General features: G+C 37.3%; 1 protein-coding gene across 7 annotated transcripts; it reads left to right on the top strand.

Moving 5' to 3' along the window:
• The first annotated feature begins 923 nt into the window (after window positions 1–923).
• Window positions 924–20,381, top strand: LOC133532110 (putative ammonium transporter 2). Of its 7 annotated transcripts, none has more exons than XM_061870620.1 (13): window positions 924–1,069; window positions 2,372–2,590; window positions 5,024–5,110; window positions 5,871–6,069; window positions 7,313–7,458; window positions 8,239–8,402; window positions 11,317–11,402; window positions 13,927–14,009; window positions 14,890–15,039; window positions 15,778–15,855; window positions 16,638–16,816; window positions 17,139–17,258; window positions 17,961–20,381. In XM_061870620.1, the coding sequence occupies exons 2-13, from the start codon at window positions 2,419–2,421 to the stop codon at window positions 18,339–18,341; spliced, it is 1,845 nt and encodes a 614-aa protein (XP_061726604.1). In that variant the 5' UTR covers window positions 924–1,069; window positions 2,372–2,418; the 3' UTR covers window positions 18,342–20,381. The 7 variants fall into 7 exon arrangements, with proteins under 7 accessions (XP_061726604.1, XP_061726606.1, XP_061726611.1 ...); XM_061870622.1 differs by having other exon boundaries at window positions 938–1,069; window positions 2,357–2,590; XM_061870627.1 differs by having other exon boundaries at window positions 948–1,073.
• The last annotated feature ends 908 nt before the right edge of the window (window positions 20,382–21,289 follow it).

Below are 21,289 nucleotides of genomic sequence, written 5' to 3'. Positions count from 1 at the left end.
TACATCTTATGATTAAGAGCCCGGTAACGATTTTAGAGCAAAAATTTTAAATTGATAGATTTTGTCGTTTAAATTGTACACATTTTGTTACGTAATATATAAATAACAAGTATTGGTTTCTATTATCACGTTTTTTCATCTTGCCTTTTAATAATGAGGTCGCAAGCGAGCGTCCCCCGTAATAGGTGACGAGAAGGGATAGTTTTTAAAAATTCATCAAAAAATTATGGTAGTAAATTATACAAAATGATGTATAAGAACAGTTTCAGCAAATGTTGTAGATTGTTGAAGTATCAAAATTACGTTGAAATTAAGTCAATTTCCAGAGAAATTGTCACTTGTTTTGAAGTAATTTCTGGAGAAAATTGATTTCGTCTAACTTTCATTTACACCACTTCAAATTTATAATAACAAAAATGTAGTTTATTAAAGTTGAAGTACAGGATATGTGTAATACAAAGTTACCATTTTTAGCAGTCCAAACTTTACGAAATTTACAAATAAGATCGACAAAATCACTGCTTTACGCGCGTTTACCTAAATGTCCATCAGAAAAAAAAACATTACTAATTAAGTGAGTCTGTTTTCAAAAAAATGATTTATTATAATGAAAGCTAACAAGACGTGCTAATAGAAACCAGTACTTGTTATTTTTAATAGTTAACAAAAGGTGTACAATTTCATACGCTAAATCTATCAATTTGTCATTTTTGTGACTAAAATCGATAACGGCCTCTTAACATGCATTAAATAAGAAATAAAAAAATACAATTTAGATTAAGTACTATATCTTCTTCAGTTTTTTAGGTCATTTCTGTTCGGTCTTATTATTATTTATTCTGTGACATGACTATGGGAGCCTAGATTGCAGGCTGTTTGGGTCGTCATCACTCATTCCGTGCATATATAAGACACGTTAAACGCTCAAACCGATCAGTCTATCCGTCCTTTCGATATGGGCTCAAAACGCGTCAACGTTTAAAGTTTTTTTTTTATTGTGCCCTTGATGCAAGTCGTAAACCAAAAAGTTTGTGTAAAGATTTAAAGATCGAATGGGTTTTTAGAATAAGTTTGTGTGTATTGACATATTATTTTCTTAAAATGGAATAAAAAAAATTGAAAACGGAAAAGAAAAAGTGTTATTGTAATTTTAAAAGGTTTGGTTTGTTTCCTTGGTTTGTTTTAATTTTTGATTTTGTGTTAGTAGTTTTATTTATAGGTTTATATGACTTATAAGAATAATTTTATTAAAAAAAAATGTCTAATTCAAAAACATGTCATGATGTTTTTTTTTTTAATATCCGTAACTTTTTATTAAATTATGTAAATCCTTTTTACATAAAAAATATAACAAAAATAATCAACCTTGATTTTTTTGACTTATTTGAGTATGGAAATGCCATTACTTTTAAAAAAAGGTAACGTTAAACGAGTGCTTACATTAACACTGTATTTTACGAAAGAAACATAAGATATATTTTAAATACACTATTAAAAAAAAAAGAACAAAAAAAAAATACAAATTTAAACAAAAAAATTGCGTGTATGATTTCAACTAAATATTTTAGGCCAAATTTTTTAGACATATTTTAATTTTATTTAGTATTAGTTTTTAGTTTTAATTTTGTTTTATTTAATAGATAAGTTAGTTTAGTTTAATTCCTTTAGACATTTAATTCCTTTTTAATTAGTTAACTTACCAAGTACCCACGAGTACCTGTATAACAAGTTATAAGTTGAATGTTTTACATGTAAAACAACAAAAAATATTGTTAGTAAAGTTTTACTAAGGACGTATATGACAAATAGGCCTGCCTGTTATTAAATAAAGTAATTTTTAAATGCTATATGGATTGATAAGAATTTGTCTTACTGACTAAATAATAAAAAACTAACTGACAGACTTTTAAATAAAGATTGATTCCAACTTAATAAAAGGTAGCAGTCTTAAACTGAACTTCTAAAAAATCTACCTACCTAAAAAAAAACAAAATCACCTATATCAAAATCTATAATTACAAATGTCGAAAATACATAATTATAATGTCCTGAAATACATTGAAAATACTTAAAAACTATTCCAGATTAAATAATCCATTGATTAACATTATTCAACTTTATTAACCCAACTAAACACTAATCAATACGTAAACAGGCCCTAATGCAAGTGTATACGTTCATAGGGGCCTAATTAGTCCAAAATATTTTCGTTCATTATCTCCAAAAAGAAGTTAATCAGAATACCGGTGTCTTTGAGAAAGTACCTTAAAAGAGTTTTAAAAAAAACTCCGTGTATAACAAGTTTAATAATCATTCGTCCCTATCCAACATTTTGACATTTATGTTTTTACGAAAGAGACAACATTTACAGAAAAAACTTTACAAATAAAAGTGGTTTGACTGTACACCCATACAAACATGGAGGAAAATAGAACGGACTGGAACGTGACGGAGCCGAGGATAGGTCTTCGGTCTCCAGACTTGCTGAACAGCTCCAGTTCCGTCAACCTTCAGGGGAACTTCGAAATTGATCTTGAGGATACTAACTGGATATTGACATCGTCTTTCATTATATTCACTATGCAGACTGGTAAGTAATATGTATTTTTCAGTAGGTACATATGGTGCTACTTTACGATACGATATCATCATTTATTTATAAAATATATTTTACATGTATATAGTCCTCCTCATCGTTTTATATGACGGCGACCCCAAATAAACACATTATGAACGTTGTCTAGCATGAGCCCTAATGTGGCTGGCCAGGCCGAACTTGCTCTTAAATACTCTATTGCACGCGTGACAACAAAGTTGGCCAGCTGCGTTGAACGTGTACACGTAGGAGGGCTTAGGTCTCTCTTTCTGTACATGTAACAATATATATAACGGGTATATACAGATGATTATTATAACTAGCTTATATCTAAAATAGGCCCTTGAGGCATTGTACCAAGGATGCTGACGGCATTTCCTCGTTGTATCGCAATATTGATACGTTGTGCGAGGAAGCCGCCAGCTCTTTGGTCACCAGTTACGTCAACCAGATGTTTCGCGATTTCTCCAAATAACTTGTGCGCGCTGGGACCCAATGGACCTAGAGTTTCAACGTCAAATGGTACAAAATGGTACTCTATACCGAGACTCTTATATTTATTATTTTTTTGTTTTACTTGTCATGTCTTAATACTAGGTACTTAAAATCTATTATTTACATAATTCGTTATTTGGTTAACTAACCAGTTGCTATTTATTCTAATAATCTTTTGCTTTTATTGCTTAGTTTGGCACTCGAAAATAGGCATCCAACGAGTAGTAGGCTTCAGCTACTACTTTCCTGCACGTCTGCGCGAATGAGCTCTTTCCGTGCATATGTAGACTTTACTTCTCTATTACAATTCCATATCTCTGCTAATACCCATTTAAAACGATTAATCTTGTACTAGACATTTCGGACACGTCACAAGGCGAAGTCTCGAAGGATTGCAAATAATTTAATTACTAATTGGTTTTAAAGTAATGGCATTGAATGTAATGTTTATTTATCTACTGATTGATTTTGGTAAAAACTAAAAATCTATATCTAAAGAGGGCCCCTAGGGCATAAATTAATTGGCAAGTATCTCAGCTCAGTAGACAAAAATCTAGTACAAAATACATAAACGCTCGTCTCCGTTATAGCAGCAACAGAAATACCTCATCTGTGAAAAGTTCAACTGTCTAGCTATCACGGTTCATGAGATACAGCCTGGTGACCGACGGACAGATAGACAGACAGACAAACGGACAGCGGAGTCTTAGTACCTATAATAGGGTCCCGTTTTATCCTTTGGGTACAGATATATGAATATTAATAATAAATATTAATTAAATTACTTTAAACTTAATTGTACTGTAAGAAAATACAACGGTTGAGAATAACATGATTTGTGTTTCATATTCCTTCTCATTGTGTACAATCCTGCACTAACTGCAAGTTTCTGTTTGACCCAATGGTTGACTGGTAGAGAATGTCTTAAGTCATTAAGTCCGCAATTTGTACAATTTTATATCGTGCAATAAGGTTTAAAAAAAAGTGTATCTGCTCTCTAGAGATTGACAGAGAATCCGAGTAGAATTCCTCCTCAGGGATGTTCTAATATGGTAAATCATTTGATAAACTGGTGACCGAAGAACTGGCGGCTTCCTCGCACAACGTATCAGTATTGCGATACAACGAGGAAATGCCGCCAGCATCCTTGGTACAATGCCTCAAGGGCCTATTTTAGATATAAGCTAGTTATAGTAATCATCTGTATATATCCATTATGTATATTGTTATAATCATTTGATTAGATAAACATTTTTTTTAAGTTAAATTAATTATCAATAAATAGGAGCATACTGTATTAGTCGTTCACAATGACGATAAGATAAAAGTAACACTAGTGAAATGACTAACGGCCCGATTCGAGGAATGATTAAGACACGTTTAAGATCTTGGAGAGATCTTTAAAAGATGGATAACTAAACGACATGTCAAAACTGACGTTTATTTCGATTCCGCTATGATCCCAATAAGATCTATCTACGATATTTCTAACGTCAAAGTGACATTGGTTGCCCGAATTGAGCTGCTTCTGTTAATTAAGACATACAAACAATATCTAAATGAGAACTTATCTAAACCAGAACTTATCGTTCTCGTATCTCATTCTTCAAATCGAGAAGATACTCTTTAATTACTGTGTATCTACATACAAGCTGTTCCGATGTATTCAATCGTAAATCATTAATACAACCCAACCCCTCTGGTGTTGCAGGTGTCCATGGGCGACGGTAATCGCTTACCATCAGGTGATCCGTCTGCTCGTTTGCCTACTCTACCATAAAAAAAAAATATTACTTCGAAATACCCCTCGTTAGAAATACCCTAAGCGACACGTCATATTCATCCATCTCCAGAGAGACACGTTTTATACAGTCGCAAAAGTTGTACCTAATGCCACACGGCATTCTATTAATTTTATTGGATTATCTTCAGGTTTCGGGATGCTGGAGTCTGGTTGTGTATCGATTAAGAATGAAGCCAACATTATGATGAAGAATCTAGCAGATATCTCTCTTGGTGGTAAGTCCTCTTTTTAGGGTTCCGTGGCCAAATGGCAAAAAACGGAACCCTTATAGATTCGTCATTTCCTTCTGTCTGTCCGTTTTTGTCACAGCCACTTTTTTCCGAAACTATAAGAGCCATACTGTTCGAACTTGGTAAGTAGATGTATTCTATGAACCGCATTAAGATTTTTACACAAAAATAGAAAAAAGAAAACAATAAATTTTGGCGGTTCCCCATACTTGAACTGAAACTCAAAAAATCTTTTTTCATCAAACCCATACGTGTGGGGTATCTATGGATAGGTCTTCAAAAATGATATTGAGGTTTCTAATATCATTTTTTTCTAAACTAAATAGTTTGTGCGAGAGACACTTCCAAAGTGGTAAAATGTGTCCCCCCCCCACCCCCTATAACTTCTAAAATAAGAGAATGATAAACCTAAAAAAAATATATGATGTACATTACCATGCAAACTTCCACCGAAAATTGGTTTGAACGAGATCTTAGTAAGTAGTTTTTTTTAATACGTCATAAATGGTACGGAACCCTTCATGGGCCAGTCCGACTCGCACTTGGCCGCTTTTTATTTGGTGTGTTCCCATTTGTCCTTGCCGGGCACAGATGGAAATTGGGGTATGTATTATGAATTCCTATCTGTCCTCGTCTCATGAATGGCGGCTGCGTGTGGTGACAAATTGAAATACACTTTTTATTCACCGGTCTTGCCCTCACTTACGCTTAGAATCACCCTTTATACCTATATTTTTGCCCCCAGGCCTAACCTACTGGATCTTCGGCTACGGCATGTCATTCGGGCAGGGGCCGTATTCGAACCCCGTGATCGGCGTGGGCGATTTCCTGATAGACCCACCGGTGGGCGATTCGCTAATGGGGCCCGTTTTTGCTTCGTTCCTCTTTCAATTGTCTTTCGCTACAACGGCTACAACGATCGTCAGTGGAGCTATGGCTGAAAGGTACGAATAGGGCTCAGAGCTTACTCGGTCTATCTGGCTTCGATATTTTCAATTTAACCGGCTAATTTTATTCCACAAAAACGGAAGGCGAACGAATTTGCCATGAACCGGTTATTAGGAACAAAATAAAGAAAGTAAAATTCAAAAATTTACTCTGCAAGTAGACCTCAAGGGCTCTTTGACGTACGGGTTAAGAAGGGATTTGAATCAGGTCTGCTGGGACAGCTGCGGAGTATGCCGCCAAAATGAAGCATACCAAGTACTCTACCAATATACGACTTTGTGCCAGTTGCAGTCGAGACTGCGGGACCTTGGGCTGTGGAGGCCAGGGACTTTGTGAGGGATTTGGGTCGGTGGCTGAGGGACAGGGGATGCGATCCCCGGATCGTACCTGGTCCAACGGATCCCATTGGCCATTCAGCGAGGTAACGCTGCCAGCGTAATGGGGACATTTGAGCCAGGTACGATTCTTGACGATTATTTAATTTAATTTAAATAGTTAAAAAAAAAACTGACGAAGCTATCAAGACGAAAATATCATCATTGGTATGTTTGGGACGTGACATCTTGTATTTGTGGCCACTTGACGAATCCTGCGTTGCGGATTTCTTACATATAAACTAAATTGTTATTGTTATTTTTTGTTTTAAATGTTGTAATGTGTTTCAAAAATTGTATAGTTGTTTGGAAGAGTTTGTGTAAGAATGTGCCTTTAATTTTTTTTTATGATTATTTTTGTAATAATATATATTTTAGTGATTTGTGTCTATTATAATGAGATATTAAATATTTTTGTATTAAGAATATCTTCAAAGAGAAAAATTATACTTCAAGCATTGCATTTAAATCGTGGGCACGAGGAACCCGACAAATTTTAAAAGTGTATACTTGACCCCATTTAGATACTAAAATGTCATACAAAGTTCGACTTGCATGTATGTATGTATAACCTTTATTGTACATAGAAAAAAAAAACACGAGAAACAAAGTCGTAGAGTAAATTAAATACAACAACGGCGAACCCTGTATGGGATCTCTTCCAGATAACCTTGTTTTAGAAATAATGTCATTTTTTTTATTTCTATATTAACTCCGTGAAAAATGCCTTCTTATCTTTGATGCTGCCACTATGTTACTTGGTTTAGACATACTTTATGACAGACAGTTTTAAAGGAAACTCGCAAAATTCATCAGTAGCAGTGGAAACAAATAAATAAAACAGGTCCCATTATCTTTATTTCAGATGCAATTTCAAAGCCTACTGCCTCTTCTCGTTTATGAATACTATAGTATACTGCGTGCCAGCGGGCTGGGTGTGGGGTTCCAATGGGTTCCTGAGTCGGCTTGGAGCTGTGGACATCGCTGGCTCCGGGCCTGTGCATCTTATTGGTAACTAATTGATAGTATACAGCAGGCTAGATGTGGGGTTCTCATGTGTTCCTGAGTCGACCAGGCGCCGTGAATATAGCTGGCTCTGGGCCTGTGCATCTTATTGGTAAATAGAGTCTGGCTATTGAAATATTACACAATATTTTGGCGGGAAATTCAAAAAAATCTAGGGCTGGTCACACTTTGTGTAGTAGGAATAATATATAGTAATATATAGTTTTGATACTAGAAAATATTTTTGATTTTCTGTGCACACGTAGGATACCTAAGGAAATAAGTTAATATACGTTGGCGTGCACTCAAAGTTAGCTCACGTAATTTCTACGTCTATGTAAAGTACAAAGACGTATATAGACATGTTTCGCCAAGATAATTTTATATATTTTATATTTTTATATCAAATAGCCAGCCAGACTCTAGTATACAGCAGGTTAGATGTGGGGTTCTCATGTGTTCCTGAGTCGACTAGGCGCCGTGAATATAGCTGGCTTTGGGTGCCTGTCACACTTACGTACGAATTTACAAGTGCGACAGTGAGGCAATACGTCGAACGTGGTTCACGGTAGGCACTCTGGGCCTGTGCATTTTATTGGTAATTAACATCGTTTATATGATAGTGTACAGCAGGCAGGGTGTGGGGTTCTCATTGCGCGTTAGCGTTGCAACAATCATCCGTCAGGGATACAGTGGCCATTGATGATGCCGCGCACGATTTTCGTGGCGCTCAAAGGGCTTTCTGTTTGAATGTCACCGATTTACAAAAACTTGTATTTTCGCCAGGTGGTTCATCAGCGTTCGCCTCAGCGCTCATGCTAGGCCCCCGACTAGGCCGCTACGCGAAGGGCACTGCTCCTCTGCCGCTCGGCAATCCCGTCAACGCAGTGATGGGCACCTTTGTGCTGTGGTGGGGTTGGCTGGCTTTCAACTCTGGGAGTACATATGGGGTAAGTTCGAAGTTCAAACTTATATATTTGTTCGATGATGGTTCGATGGATGTTGAAGGGCACCGAAGGTAACAATCTTTCTTTGACTTCTGTTGTCACCAACTTCGCACACATAGCCAATAATACTATTTTCACCACACCAACTGGTATAGGAGAAATTTAATTGTATATTTAATTTTCTCCTTCTTTAATTTGACGCACATGAGAGGAGGCCTGTGCCCAGCAGTGGGACGTATATAGGTTGAATTATTATTATTATTTTTTTTTTTTTTAATTTGACGACCGGTTTGGCCTAGTGGGTAGTGACCCTGCCTACGAAGCTGATGGTCCCGGGTTCAAATCCTGGCAAGGGCATGTATTTGTGTGATGAGCATGGATATTTGTTCCTGAGTCATGGGTGTTTTCTATGTATTTAAGTATTTATAAAAAAAATTATATATTATATATATTGTTGTCTAAGTACCCTCAACACAAGCCTTATTGAGCTTACTGTGGGACTTAGTCAATTTGTGTAATAATGTCCTATAATATTTATTTATTTATTTAATTTAATTGTATATTTGCGTTATTGTAATTTCATGGGTTGATACCTGAATAAATAATATTTTATTTATTTATTTATAGGCCCTCTTGCTAGTTCAAAAACGAATGAAAAAGTTGCTAAAATGCAACTCCACATGTGGGACAAAATAATCAGGTGCAAATTTTGAGTTGCTTCCTTATGTTAGCTGGTAGAAATTACTTTTAAATGATGATTTTGAATGTTATTTATATTTTATTACGTTCATTTGGATTTTTTGAGGTTTGAGAGTATTATCCTCGCGTTGGTATGGTGAAAATTTTTCTGTTTCACTTGGAGGCAAAGTTTGTATGTATGTATGTATATACTTTATTGTACATAGAAATAAAAACACGAAAAAATTAAATACAACAAAGGCGAACTTAGTCCAAATCTAAAATCCAAAATCCAAATCTCTTCCAGTTAACCTTTGAGGAAATGAGTAAAACAGAAGTAACGGTGAATGAATGACAAACACAAACAAAAGTGTACAATCACTGAAATTAATGAAATGCACGTTTTGAATACACATTGATACAAATATACATAGATAGAAAAATAACCATAAAATAATGCATACATATGTATATAAATATATATGTATGTATGTATTTATTTGCAAAGGATAAGTAGGTACAAAAGTGTCTTAGGTGGTAAGTGACAATTGGTTGCTTATTCTGCTATTTGTACTCAACAGGTTGGACTAGCATGCAAAAATCTTAAATCTTGTTTAACCCTCGTGCCTTGGAACCCTCGCAACGCTCAAGATTCCACTTCTTGAAACACTTGCTACGCTCGTGGTTCAGTTTTGGAATCTTTCGCTTGCTCGGATATCAATATTAGCACGAGCGGTTAAACAACTTTGCCCCCTTGTAACACAAATAACTATTACAATTTACACTATTAAAACAAAATTAAATTTTATCGCTAGGCTCAGAGTTACGTATTTTCCTTCACGATTTCAAACAAATAACCTCATTTACCTAAACATGTTTTCAATTCATGTAACAACCGTAATATATCTTACCTCACATTTCAAAGTCAAGGATTTTGCATAATAGATACTTACGAAGTCAATTAGCTAAATTGTACTATTTACTAATGTAGATTGGCGGCCATTTGCAGTAAATAGCGGCCATTTTGATTTAAATGACAGTTTTGTTGCACGCGAATGTGTTTTTCTGAGTCTGTACGTATTTAATTAATTAATGATGCACCTGTTTGAGGAAGTTAAATATATTAGCAGCGTTTTATAATTTATAATAAAGAATTGTTTTTTTTTTTTAAATACTACGTCGGTGGCAAACTAGCATACGGCCCGCCTGATGGTAAGCGGTTACCGCAGCCTATGTACGCTTGCAACTCCAGAGGTGTTGTATGCTCGTTGCCGACCGCACCCTCGTTGAGCTCTGGCAACCTTACACACTGGCATGAATACAACTCTATGAGTAGAGTGTAGCGTTATTTGGCTGCGGTTTTCTGTAAGGTGGAGGTACTTCCCCAGTTGGGCTCAGCTCTAGATCTGAAATGATATCCGCTGTGCTGTGCCCTACCACACTAAGCGAGATGAGATTCACAGTGCCCAAAACTTGCTTTGAAACTTTAAAACTAATTTAAAGAATCTGTGCTTAATATATATGAGTAAGTAAGTACATAAACGTAAATAAATGCTTTTTAAACATCTGCGGAAATATGGTCATTAAGTTTGTGATAATTAGACTGCGAAACACCATGTTTCGAACGCTTCAGTATGATAGGGACTCTGGCAATGTATTTTCATACAACTTTTCCGGCCGTAATTTTGTTTAAGAACCACATATCTTTCAGTTTCTTCGCTGTATACAGGTTTCCTCACGATGTTTTCCTTTTCTGAAAAGGAATTAGTAAATATGAAATGATATTTCGTGCTTATATAAGAAACTGCGTGCGAGCGAGTTGCAATCCAGAGGTCGCGGGTTCAAACCCCGGCTCGTACCCATGAGTTTTTCGGAACTTATGTACGAAATATCATTTGATATTTACCAGTCGCTTTTCAGTGAAGGAAAAATCGTGAGGAAACCGGACTAATCCCAATAAGGCCTAGTTTACCCTCTGGGTTGGAAGGTTAGATGGCAGTCGCTTTCGTAAAAACTAGTGCCTACGCCAACACATTAATAGGATATCCCTCCTCATCCGTACTGAGCAGGTGAGCTGGGATTTCCTACTATTTCGTATTTATCTTTAAAGTTATGAAATGGAGTCAGTTTGATCCCTACTCACCCCATTTTACGGGACTGGCCGGGTTGGAATCCGCTACCATTTTATTTGAAATTCGATTCGATTCAATTTCTGACGTTGATTGGTTATAATTTTCAGGTGAGCGGCGCGAAATGGCAGTACGCTGCCCGCGCAGCAGTGATGACTATGATGGGATCATTTGGAGGGGGCTGCTTCGGCCTAATGTAAGTATAGGTTACATAATGGATATATGCAGAGGATTACTATAACTAGCTCATATCTAAAACAGGCCCTTGAGGCATTGAACCAAGGATGCTGGCGGCATTTCCTCGTTGTATCGCAATACTGATACGTTGTGCGAGAACCAGACGTTTCAAGATTTCTCCAAAAACTTGTGCGCACTGGGACCCCATGTACTTAGAGTTTCAACGCTAAATGGTACGAAAAGGTTACATGTAAAATATACGAGATTACGTACAGTCATCAAATTATTAGCTTAGCACCCGTTACTATATAAATAAAAAACAAATATTCGGGGACAATCCTAGACAGATCGACCTAGCCCCAAAGTAAGCAAAGGTTGTACTATGGGTACTGAACGATGATATACATGCTAATATATCAAAGACGACCCGCCAATCAAAGTAACCCCGGTTTACGGAATATTATAGAGTGGATTATTCATACATAATACTGTTTCTGTAGTATGTGTTACGTCCAAATAGCATAGACGTATTCTCTAGACTTAATGTCAATAGAATTCTAGTGCACTCAGATTGCACTATTATACAAAGTGTTTATTTAGTCACCTGCAATAATTTACGGGCTGAATATATAGGTCATACTGAGCAACTTTTAGTATGGGACCAATCCCGAAATCGCGAAAAAAAATCTACCATAGAAAATGCAAAGTCAGACAGCCAAGATTTATGGAACAGCCAATTTTTTTCGAGATTTCGGGGTTGGTCCCATAGTAAAAATTGCTCAGTATGACCTATATAAATTCAGCCCGTAAATTGTTGCAGGTGACTAAATAGACAGCCTGTATTTAAATGCTATTATCATTAAGTAATCAAATGCTGTTTGTGGAGACCGGTCTGTTTAAGCTTACACGGGCTACATGTTATGTTATAAGTATGTAACTTTACTTTTGAGTGGCATTAACGTGAGACACTTCATTCGGTTCTTGTCTGATTTAATTTTTTGTCTTTTAATTATTCATATAAGAATTCAAGCCTTGGAGACCCTCTACATCTCTAAGGATAATTTAATATCTTTTTTTATATTGTATCTCTGACACTTAGAGACTTATACATCTCTAAAGAATTTTAGTATCTGTTGGTTTTATTTTTTTATCATAGTTTTTTTTGTGTAATTTGACATTTAGAGACAGTATACACCTCTAATAATTCAATTATTTCATCGATTCCATATTTGTAATTGTTTTTTTGTAATTTTTATTGTTTGTAAAAATGGACATGTAAAAGTGCCCCGTTTGATATTTGATATTGAATGCCATTGAATCATAAAATTACGGGACAATTATTGGTTTCGCCAAATTACGGGAAAATGAAGTTATTGTGCCTAATATACGGGACAACAAGTAAAATACGGGACATCTGGTCACCCTAGGTGACATCCATTGTCCTACATGCTCCGTTTAGGATTTATGTTAACGGCACCAATCATGGGACATTTAGAAAAATTGAGTATTTTGATATTTCACCGACATCTTTAAAAATTCTACCGCTTTATGCTTTAAAAGTTAAATGTCCTATTCGTCCTTTATGTTTTTTATGCATTGAATGAAAGCTACTGCAATTGGTTTCAATATTATTAACCAATTAAAACTACGGTTTTTTGCTCCGGTCAGGGGATGTATGACGCCATTCATTTTAAAACTAACAAATACCAATGCAAGATTGAACTTAAGCAGCTCTTTGGCTCTTGTTTATGGTAAAATCTTGCCAGCGATTAAAATCTGATGGTAAATACTTGTTTTCGGTTTAAAGAAATTTATTTTTCTCATAAGAATATTTACAATTCACTTACATGAGAAATTAACACTTATTTAACTATGATATGGTGAGCGTATGCATGCTTATGTATAGATTTACAAAAATCGCCTTAAATTATCTACACTATATTATTTTACAGTACTAGAAAATTATCCATTTATAAATAACAGTATACAAAAAAAAAAAAAAAAAAAGTTGGTAGGTACGTGTTCGATGGGTAGACTTTAAAAAATAATCACACGGAAGATGAGTGTTTACGCACCGCACTATTCACGACATTGTTGCACTGCAAAAGATAGATAACGCTGTACACAGATTAAGGTTGGATGGATGTGGCTTAAAGCTTGTTGCGTGTCTCAGAGCGTACTTGGTCAGTTACGTAAGATTTAAGTAGTTTTTTAAATAGTGGCATTGATTTTGCATCTTTTATGCTTAAAGGAAGAGTATTATATAAATTTGCACCTTCATAGAGGACCGTTTTTTTTCCGTAACTCGTACGTGGTGGCCGAAGTACTAAGTTATTGCAATTTCTTAATTAAATTTTCTGTATGTCTCGTTTCTTTTTAAATGATATTTGGACATGCAGGTCTTTTTGTATTATTTTACGTATTAGTAGTTTTACAGGAGTTGTCCATGTCATCCCGTTACTGGTGCCTGTTCCATTATAGGGGTGTTTGCTATAGGTGTTTTGTACTTACAGCTAACCTAAATAATTGAAATGGTGTTTCAGATTCACTCTGGTTAAGAACAAGGGGAAAGCAGACGTGATGGAGCTGATAAATAGTGTCCTTGGTTCCTTGGTGTCCGTCACGGGTAAGAACTGTTTAGAATCTATCTTGTATCTATAATAAGGTTTCTGTTATGATTCAGAGTACACCAGCATTACTGTTTCATTACTTGTAGCGGTAACTCGCTACCCGACCCGCTCCGCTTATGGCGCTTGAACTATCGGCCAGACGCGCGGACACAAAGGGGCAGCGCATACGTCACACGTCCCGCACGCCGCGCGCAACACCCGCCGTCGCCTCGAGGGCCGGTTCCCTCACTGCATCGGCACCCGACACTCGCTCTCTGACCGCGTTCATATGCGCCCGCGCACTTGTCTTGTATAACTGCCGCTTACGTAAATTCAAACCCACAACTTATTGCAGCACGACATTACCGCTGACTGCATTTCAAGCAAATTTCATTTTTTTTTATGATAGAGGAGGCACACGAGCAGAATGAGTGAGCGTAAGCGATTACCGGACACTTGCAACACCAGAGGGGTTGTAAGTACGTTGCCGGCCTTTAAGATGGGAGTACGCTCTTTTCTTGAAGGTTTGAAGGGTCAAAATCGAGGTTACTACACGTTTTTGATATTACCGTTTTTGGGGAGGAAGAACGAACATCCTGATCCATCGTTCAATACGATATAACGTTTAACCTAATTAATAATGACCAAGCGGATCAAAGGTCTTTGTTCCAGCTGGGGAACAAATTCTATTATATGTATTTGTATGTCTGTCCGGATGTTCTTCTACATCCGGACCGACATACGGGTCTCATTTCTCAATGAATTCTTGTGAAATGTTGTGAGCAGTTTCGGTGATTATATAGACTTTCTGGATTTTTTGCAAAATGGCGGAGCTCTGGAGATTCGGAAGGTCTACAGCTCACAGAGCCACTATTATGTTTTAACCTCATTTTCCAGCGGGTTGCTTCCTCTATCGCGCCTGGGAGTCGATCCTGATTGGTCTAATCGGTGCCGCTATAGCCTGTGCTACTGCGCCGTTATTTGACAAACTACGAGTTGATGATCCAGTTGGAGCGTCGAGCGTCCATGGTGCCTGCGGGCTTTGGGGTAAATTTATTATTATACACTTGCTTGGAATTACGGTTGCTATAACTGTTCTACACGGTTTTCTTACGGCAAAGGATGACTCACGTCTCACGTTAGACCGAGCCGGGCCCGGACCGAAGCTTCCGGTGCTTCATTTTCTATGACAGTGACAGGTGATCACGTGATGATTTCCTTAGAAACCGAAGCGCCGGACCCTTTGTCCGTAACCCGGCCCGGTCAAATTATCGAACGTACTGGGCCTTCAGCCTTTCACATACAGTAGAGCTCGGAGTTCGACCTCGCTTCTTAAAACGATGGCCATTGGTTCTTGTCCGAACGCAGTTACACAGAATCTCGGCCATTGGCTTTGCCTGAACGCGCCTTGCAGGAAAATTCCAGGCCTTTGTAGAGCTCGGCCTTCGGCCTTGCACTTGGCCATTGGTTCAATTCCAAGATCTGCTTGCCCTGCAGCTCGGCTTTCGGCCTTGCATGGAAACGCGCTGTAGTCAATGTAGCAGGCCTTGCTTTTTGATACACTTGACCATTGGTTCATAATCGAGCTCAGTTCTCGTTTCATGGTCTCCATTTTGGCTACGTCCTAATACATTCTACTCGATTTTTAAAGGAACTGTGAAATAGAATGGCTGGTGAAGACCATATAATGTTGATGTACTATTTTGTAACTTCTATTTTTAGAGTTATCAAGTTATACTTATAATTAGTATTGTGTTTTTTTTTTAATAATATGTTTAATTCCAGGGGTGTTGGCCGTGGGCCTTTTTGCTGATAATCCGATACCAATGGACACTACGAACGGGAGATCCGGGCTATTCAAAGGTAGGTCAAGAAACTTCAACTTAAGGAGAACGAACATTTAAAAATTGTGCTAATTTAACAATGAATGTAGACCCAGTAAGGAATGTCAAGATACGAAGCTGCACTAAGGTGTAGATGTAGGTGAGTTCCTTGGGTAGACAATATTTGAAAGATCGCGCGGCACTTCTGGATTAGACTAACCAAGCACCGGGATAAGTAGTGTGCACCCGTACATGAACCCGGGTATGTCCTTATACTACGTCCAAACGAGAGGTATGGGCACTGTGAATGTCATCTCGCTTTGTGTGGTAAGGCACAGCAGATGCCATTCCAGATCTAGAGCAGAGCCCAACTGGGGAAGTACCTCTACAGAAAACTGCTGCCAAATAATACTAGATCCTACTCATAGTGTTGTGTTCCTGTCGGTGAGTAAGGTATCCAGAGTTCAACGAGGGCGAGGAGTGTTGCTAAGGCTGTGTTGTAAATGAGGCTAACGAAGGAATTATGAAGACCACACAATGACTAACGGAACCGGATATCATGCCGCGTTCCCACTGTGTTTCGGTCGTCATTGCAGTTTGGTCGTAAATGATTTACGGTTATTTCGGGTAAGCAGGGCTGCTGCCATACGGTCACTAAACGGCTAAACGCAAGTAGGAAACTTTAATCAGTGGGTAAATAAGCCCCAATCACTCCAATGTGAAGGCCGGCCACACTTACCAGTATTGACCTACTGGAACTTTAAACTTTTTCTCGTAAGTCTGTTATTTTTGTCCAAAATTACTTACACATGGTTTTTGTAGGTGGCGGATGGTACCTCCTGGGCGTCCAGGCTCTCACGGGGGTCTGCCTCATAGCCTGGGGGGTCACGGTGACCATGCTGCTACTCTGGCTCATAGATTGCGTGCTGCCTATCCGTATGGACCCGTATGAGGAACTGCTAGGTGCAGATCTTACGGAGCACAGGATCCGACATGGCCAGGTGAGATTTTTGAAGAATATAAACAAATTCTCATATACATAATTATATGCGGGTCGATGAATTAAGGTTTAGTCTTGAAACCAGCTTACGTGAGTTATTAATAATAATAGTAAACATAACGTAGTATTTAAGAAAACATAGGTCCAACACAATATACAATTTACACCGAGTCACTTTATTCCTCCGTTACAATACATATTTTACATGGCGCAGTTGGTAGGATACAAACCTACGCTCCCATAGGGAATATGACTTCGATGCAGCCGATTCAGTCAAAGTACTTGTTTCTAGGCCTACTTGAATAAAGAATGACTGATTCCAGGTGGGGGTGTCTCGCGCCGTCTCCGCCTTGCGGCCCTACCACCGCTCCAGCAGCATCGAAGACGTTGGCGGCATCGGCGTCAACACCGGACACAGTCTGGTCGTCGACAAACTCTACGAGGTTAGTTTCGTTTACTAATATGCCGTGAATGTTTCCAAATGGAAAAATTTCGAGAACAGCTCATATTTTTGTATGGGTATCAAAATTTTCAATTGTTTTAGAGAAGTTTTTCAATTTTATCGAAACTTTCCGCATCACTTAACAGTTTTAGTTTTTTTAGGTATTGCTAATCATACACAATCTAACTAACAAAATCATACATAAAACATAAAATCTAACTTTCCTGGCCGCTGTCATATGCACGAAAGTACAATTAAAACACAGCAAAACCATTTTAGTTACATTAGCTAATTCAATTGCGCTATCTATTACCTATATGCTAATTTGGTGGACGAAATACAAGCTTTGATTAGACTGTCCAAAATAAGCAATATGTCCCACACCACACGGTGCCACGTTATGCATGGAACGAATATTTATACTTGACGACGATGACCGATCTGGCCTAGGTCTATGAAGCTGATGGTCCTGGGTTTGAATCCCGGTAAGGGCATTTATTTGTGTGATGAACACAGACATTTGTTCCTGAGTCATGGATGTTTTCTATGTGTTTAAGTATTTGAATATTATATAAATCGCTTTCTGAGTACCCACAACACAAGGCTTCTTGGGTTACCGTGGGACGTAGTCAATTTCTGTAAGAATTTCCCTACAATATTTATTTTATTTTATTTATTATTGTCCGTATTTTTATGTTAACAGGCTCAGTTACAAAAGAAGAAAAACAGATTCAGCGGACTGCAGATATTCAAAAACAAAGCGTTTGAAGAAGATGAACAACCGAAATCCAAAATCAAAAACGAAGGTTTTCTAAACCGACGAAATGGAGACCCCGAAAATGAACTACATATAGCTATCGATTCTATGGCCGATGAACTAAATGGTACTGCTTTTAAAAATAGAGAAAAGATTTCTAAGGTTGTTCCAGAAGAATTGAAAGGGAAAAAGTTCAAAGAACTATCTGTGACAGAGTTGGAAAGTTTAGGAGAAATGAATGCGAACGAAGACAGGTTTAGACATAGGCTTAATGAAGATAATTATAACGAGGATGTGAAAAGGGCTAATATGACTTGGATAGATTAATGTTTATACTGAATCATATTCTTAACCGAGTGTATTGCGATTTATTTGGTTACCTTTACCGACGTTTCGACGTAGGTTTCACTTGTCGTTGTCTAATGATGTCCCAGCAAAATGTTAAAACAGAGATTTGTGTTAGTACCCGACGAAAAATCTATGATAAAGTTTGGGGTAGAACTCGAGGATAAAAATGGCAAATAAAAGCGAGAATATAAATTCGCAATGGACCCGGTTATAAATATGATTTAATATATGTTCAAAAGGCTTTTAAATGTTAGATCAGTGTTGTGTTTATTGTATATTGCCTGCTTAGTATCTTATTATTTTAAATGACGTAACACGGGTAAAGGTACCTTATGGCGGTCGGCGCTTACGCTGTTATTAACGACGCTCCAAATGAGGTACCTTTTCCGTAGAACGTCATATTATTTTGTTAGAATTATAGCTAGTTATTTTTGTAAATTTTTGGGTTATGGATTTACATTCACTTTAAAATCACTTTTTAGGGTTCCGTAGTCAACTAGGAACCCTTATAGTTTCGCCATGTCCGTCCGTCCGTCTGTCTGTCTGTCTGTCTGTCTGTCTGTCCGAGGCTTTGCTCCGTGGTCGTTAGTGCTATAAAGCTGAAATTTGGCATGGATATATAAATCAATAAAGCCGACAAAGTAGTACAATAAAATCTAAAAAAAAATTTTTTTAGGGTACCTCCCCTACACGTAAAGTGGGGGTGAATTTTTTTGTCGCTTCAAACCTAGAGTGTGGGGTATCGTTGGAAAGGTCTTTCAAAACTAATAGGGGTTTTCAAGAAACATTTTTTGATAAAGTGAATATATTCGGAGATAATCGCTCCGAAAGAAAAAAAAATTGTGTCCCCCCCTCTAACTTTTGAACCATAGTTCCAAAAAATATGAAAAAAATCGTGGAAGTAGAGCTTAAGAAAGACATTAAATGAAAACTATAGCGGACATGATCAGTTTAGCTATTTTTGAGTTATCGCAAAAAGTTTTCCCTTCATAGTAAAAAGACTTACTTTAATTAGGTACTGATTATGCAAATTTGCCTATTTGTTTAACTCGGGTGAAAGGTACAGTTTCATCCCTTGGTTAACAATTTACTATACTTTAAGCTCCAGTTTAGCTTATTGTGATGGAAGAGTAACTACGGAACCCTACACTGAGCGTGGCCCGACATGCCCTTGGCCGGTTTTTTTTGTAAAAATGGGACAGGTCAGGACCACATAATAATCAACGAATCAGGGTCGCCTGGCTCGCAAAATAAAAAATAAACAGAAGGTCCGTTCCCGCCGTTCTTGAAAATACATACCTAAACTTGCCCGACGCACTAGGGTTGCTTCTGTATTAATTTCGAATTTTAAAAAGGAGTAGGTAATATAAGTTTACAGACATACATACATCGATTCGTTTATACATCATGTTTACATTCCTTAGAGATGTTTGCATTTTGACATACATGACAGTAGGTACCTACGTAGCGGCGGGGACGTCAAGTGAGCAAGTTGAGCAACGCGCGCACAGCCCGACTAAGCTCTGCCCGAGAGTGCCCGAGAACGCCTGTAAATGTAACGTCTGTGTGCATAAATGTCACGTCTGTGTGCGTGCGGCGAAAATGGCACTTTGTACTCTCTGCTCCAGCGCGCGCCGCCGCTATTTACTTTGTGCCTGCATGCTAATAATGTCCATTCATTGGATGTGTTTCGCGACAGTGAAGCCTCATTTCAAAACAAATTATTATCTACTGACAACCTCAGCTAGCTCGGCTAACTTAGTCACTTTTGTGTGGAAATTTTATTGTTAGTATTAGTATTTTGTTAATTAGTATCATTCGTACTTATTCAAATTTATTTTAAGCTCTTATTCTGAATCTAAATAATGCATGCTATGGTTGACCTTAATTGGGGGATCAATTGGCTACTTGACTGTTTTTTGTAAATAATGTCAAACGATCTTGATTTTCCTGAGGATCAAATGTCTATATAGGACTCATGGCATATAAGCAACACAAAGATCAGAAATGAGAGTTAAAGTCTGACGCTCGCACTCGACGATTGAAACGCCTCTAACAAAATGACAAGGTGATGTGACGTCACATCATAAAAGTCTGTCCTAAATGTATGGGAGATCAAGGAAATTGCCATTTTGACCTTGAAATATTGCGTTTATGTGTATAGTTGTCATACAATTTATTTTTCAATAAAATGTAAGAAATCGAATGGTACCATTTTCTTTTCTATTTTTGAAAGACAAAAAAAATAAAGTCTATGTTTATTCTGCATCTGCACCACCTTTGACAGAACAGAAAAAGTGTGAGAGTAAAAATTCATAGAAATTTGATGTTTATGATAATATTTCACACTGGAATATAGGTAGCTTTAATATTTCGTTGAGAGGAAAATCGGGACTACGATTGTACAGAGAACCGCTTCTCCATCCTCCGTCTACTTTCCTCTTTATAGTATCTACTATTAATCTCATAGTTTTATCAGCAATTATTACCTAAACAATAAATTGTTAAAAAATAAATAGTTAAAATAAGTATACAATTGTTTTTATTGTTTTTATTTGACTCGTATTTAAAATTGATAACCTCACAAAGAGAAACATTTTGATTCTTACACACATAACAAAAACAATTATATCATAATAATATAACAAATACATAAAAAGACAAAAGTGCCACGAAACGGTTCCATCTCAGCATGTTACGTTGCGCTGGAAGACGTTCCAGCGCTGATCTTCCAAACATCAAGAGCATTAAGTGAGAAAAATCACGGCAGGTAAAAGACAAAAAAAAAAAAGTTCTTAGACCTTTTTAGATAGTACCATGCAAACAGGCAATAGTTCGTTAAAGTTATATGGACTCTTCTTTCTTCTTTTCATCCTGTTCGAGCCCTAAATCCCAGCAGGGGTGCTGGGGTGTAGGGCTCGAACCAT

The sequence above is a fragment of the Cydia pomonella genome, chromosome 26, assembly GCF_033807575.1.
Source record: "Cydia pomonella isolate Wapato2018A chromosome 26, ilCydPomo1, whole genome shotgun sequence".
NCBI classification, from domain to species: Eukaryota; Metazoa; Arthropoda; class Insecta; order Lepidoptera; family Tortricidae; genus Cydia; species Cydia pomonella.
The sequence above is the reverse complement of the archived record's forward strand: the minus strand, read 5'-3'. Positions and strand labels throughout refer to the sequence as shown.

Coding starts and splice junctions, on each gene's coding strand:
- LOC133532110 (XM_061870620.1), top strand. CDS start 2,419: ATGGAGGAAAATAGAACGGACTGGAACGTGACGGAGCCGAGGATAGGT. Junction 7,459..8,238: donor CGGGCCTGTGCATCTTATTG/GTAACTAATTGA, acceptor TATTTTCGCCAG/GTGGTTCATCAGCGTTCGCC. Junction 15,856..16,637: donor GAGATCCGGGCTATTCAAAG/GTAGGTCAAGAA, acceptor TGGTTTTTGTAG/GTGGCGGATGGTACCTCCTG.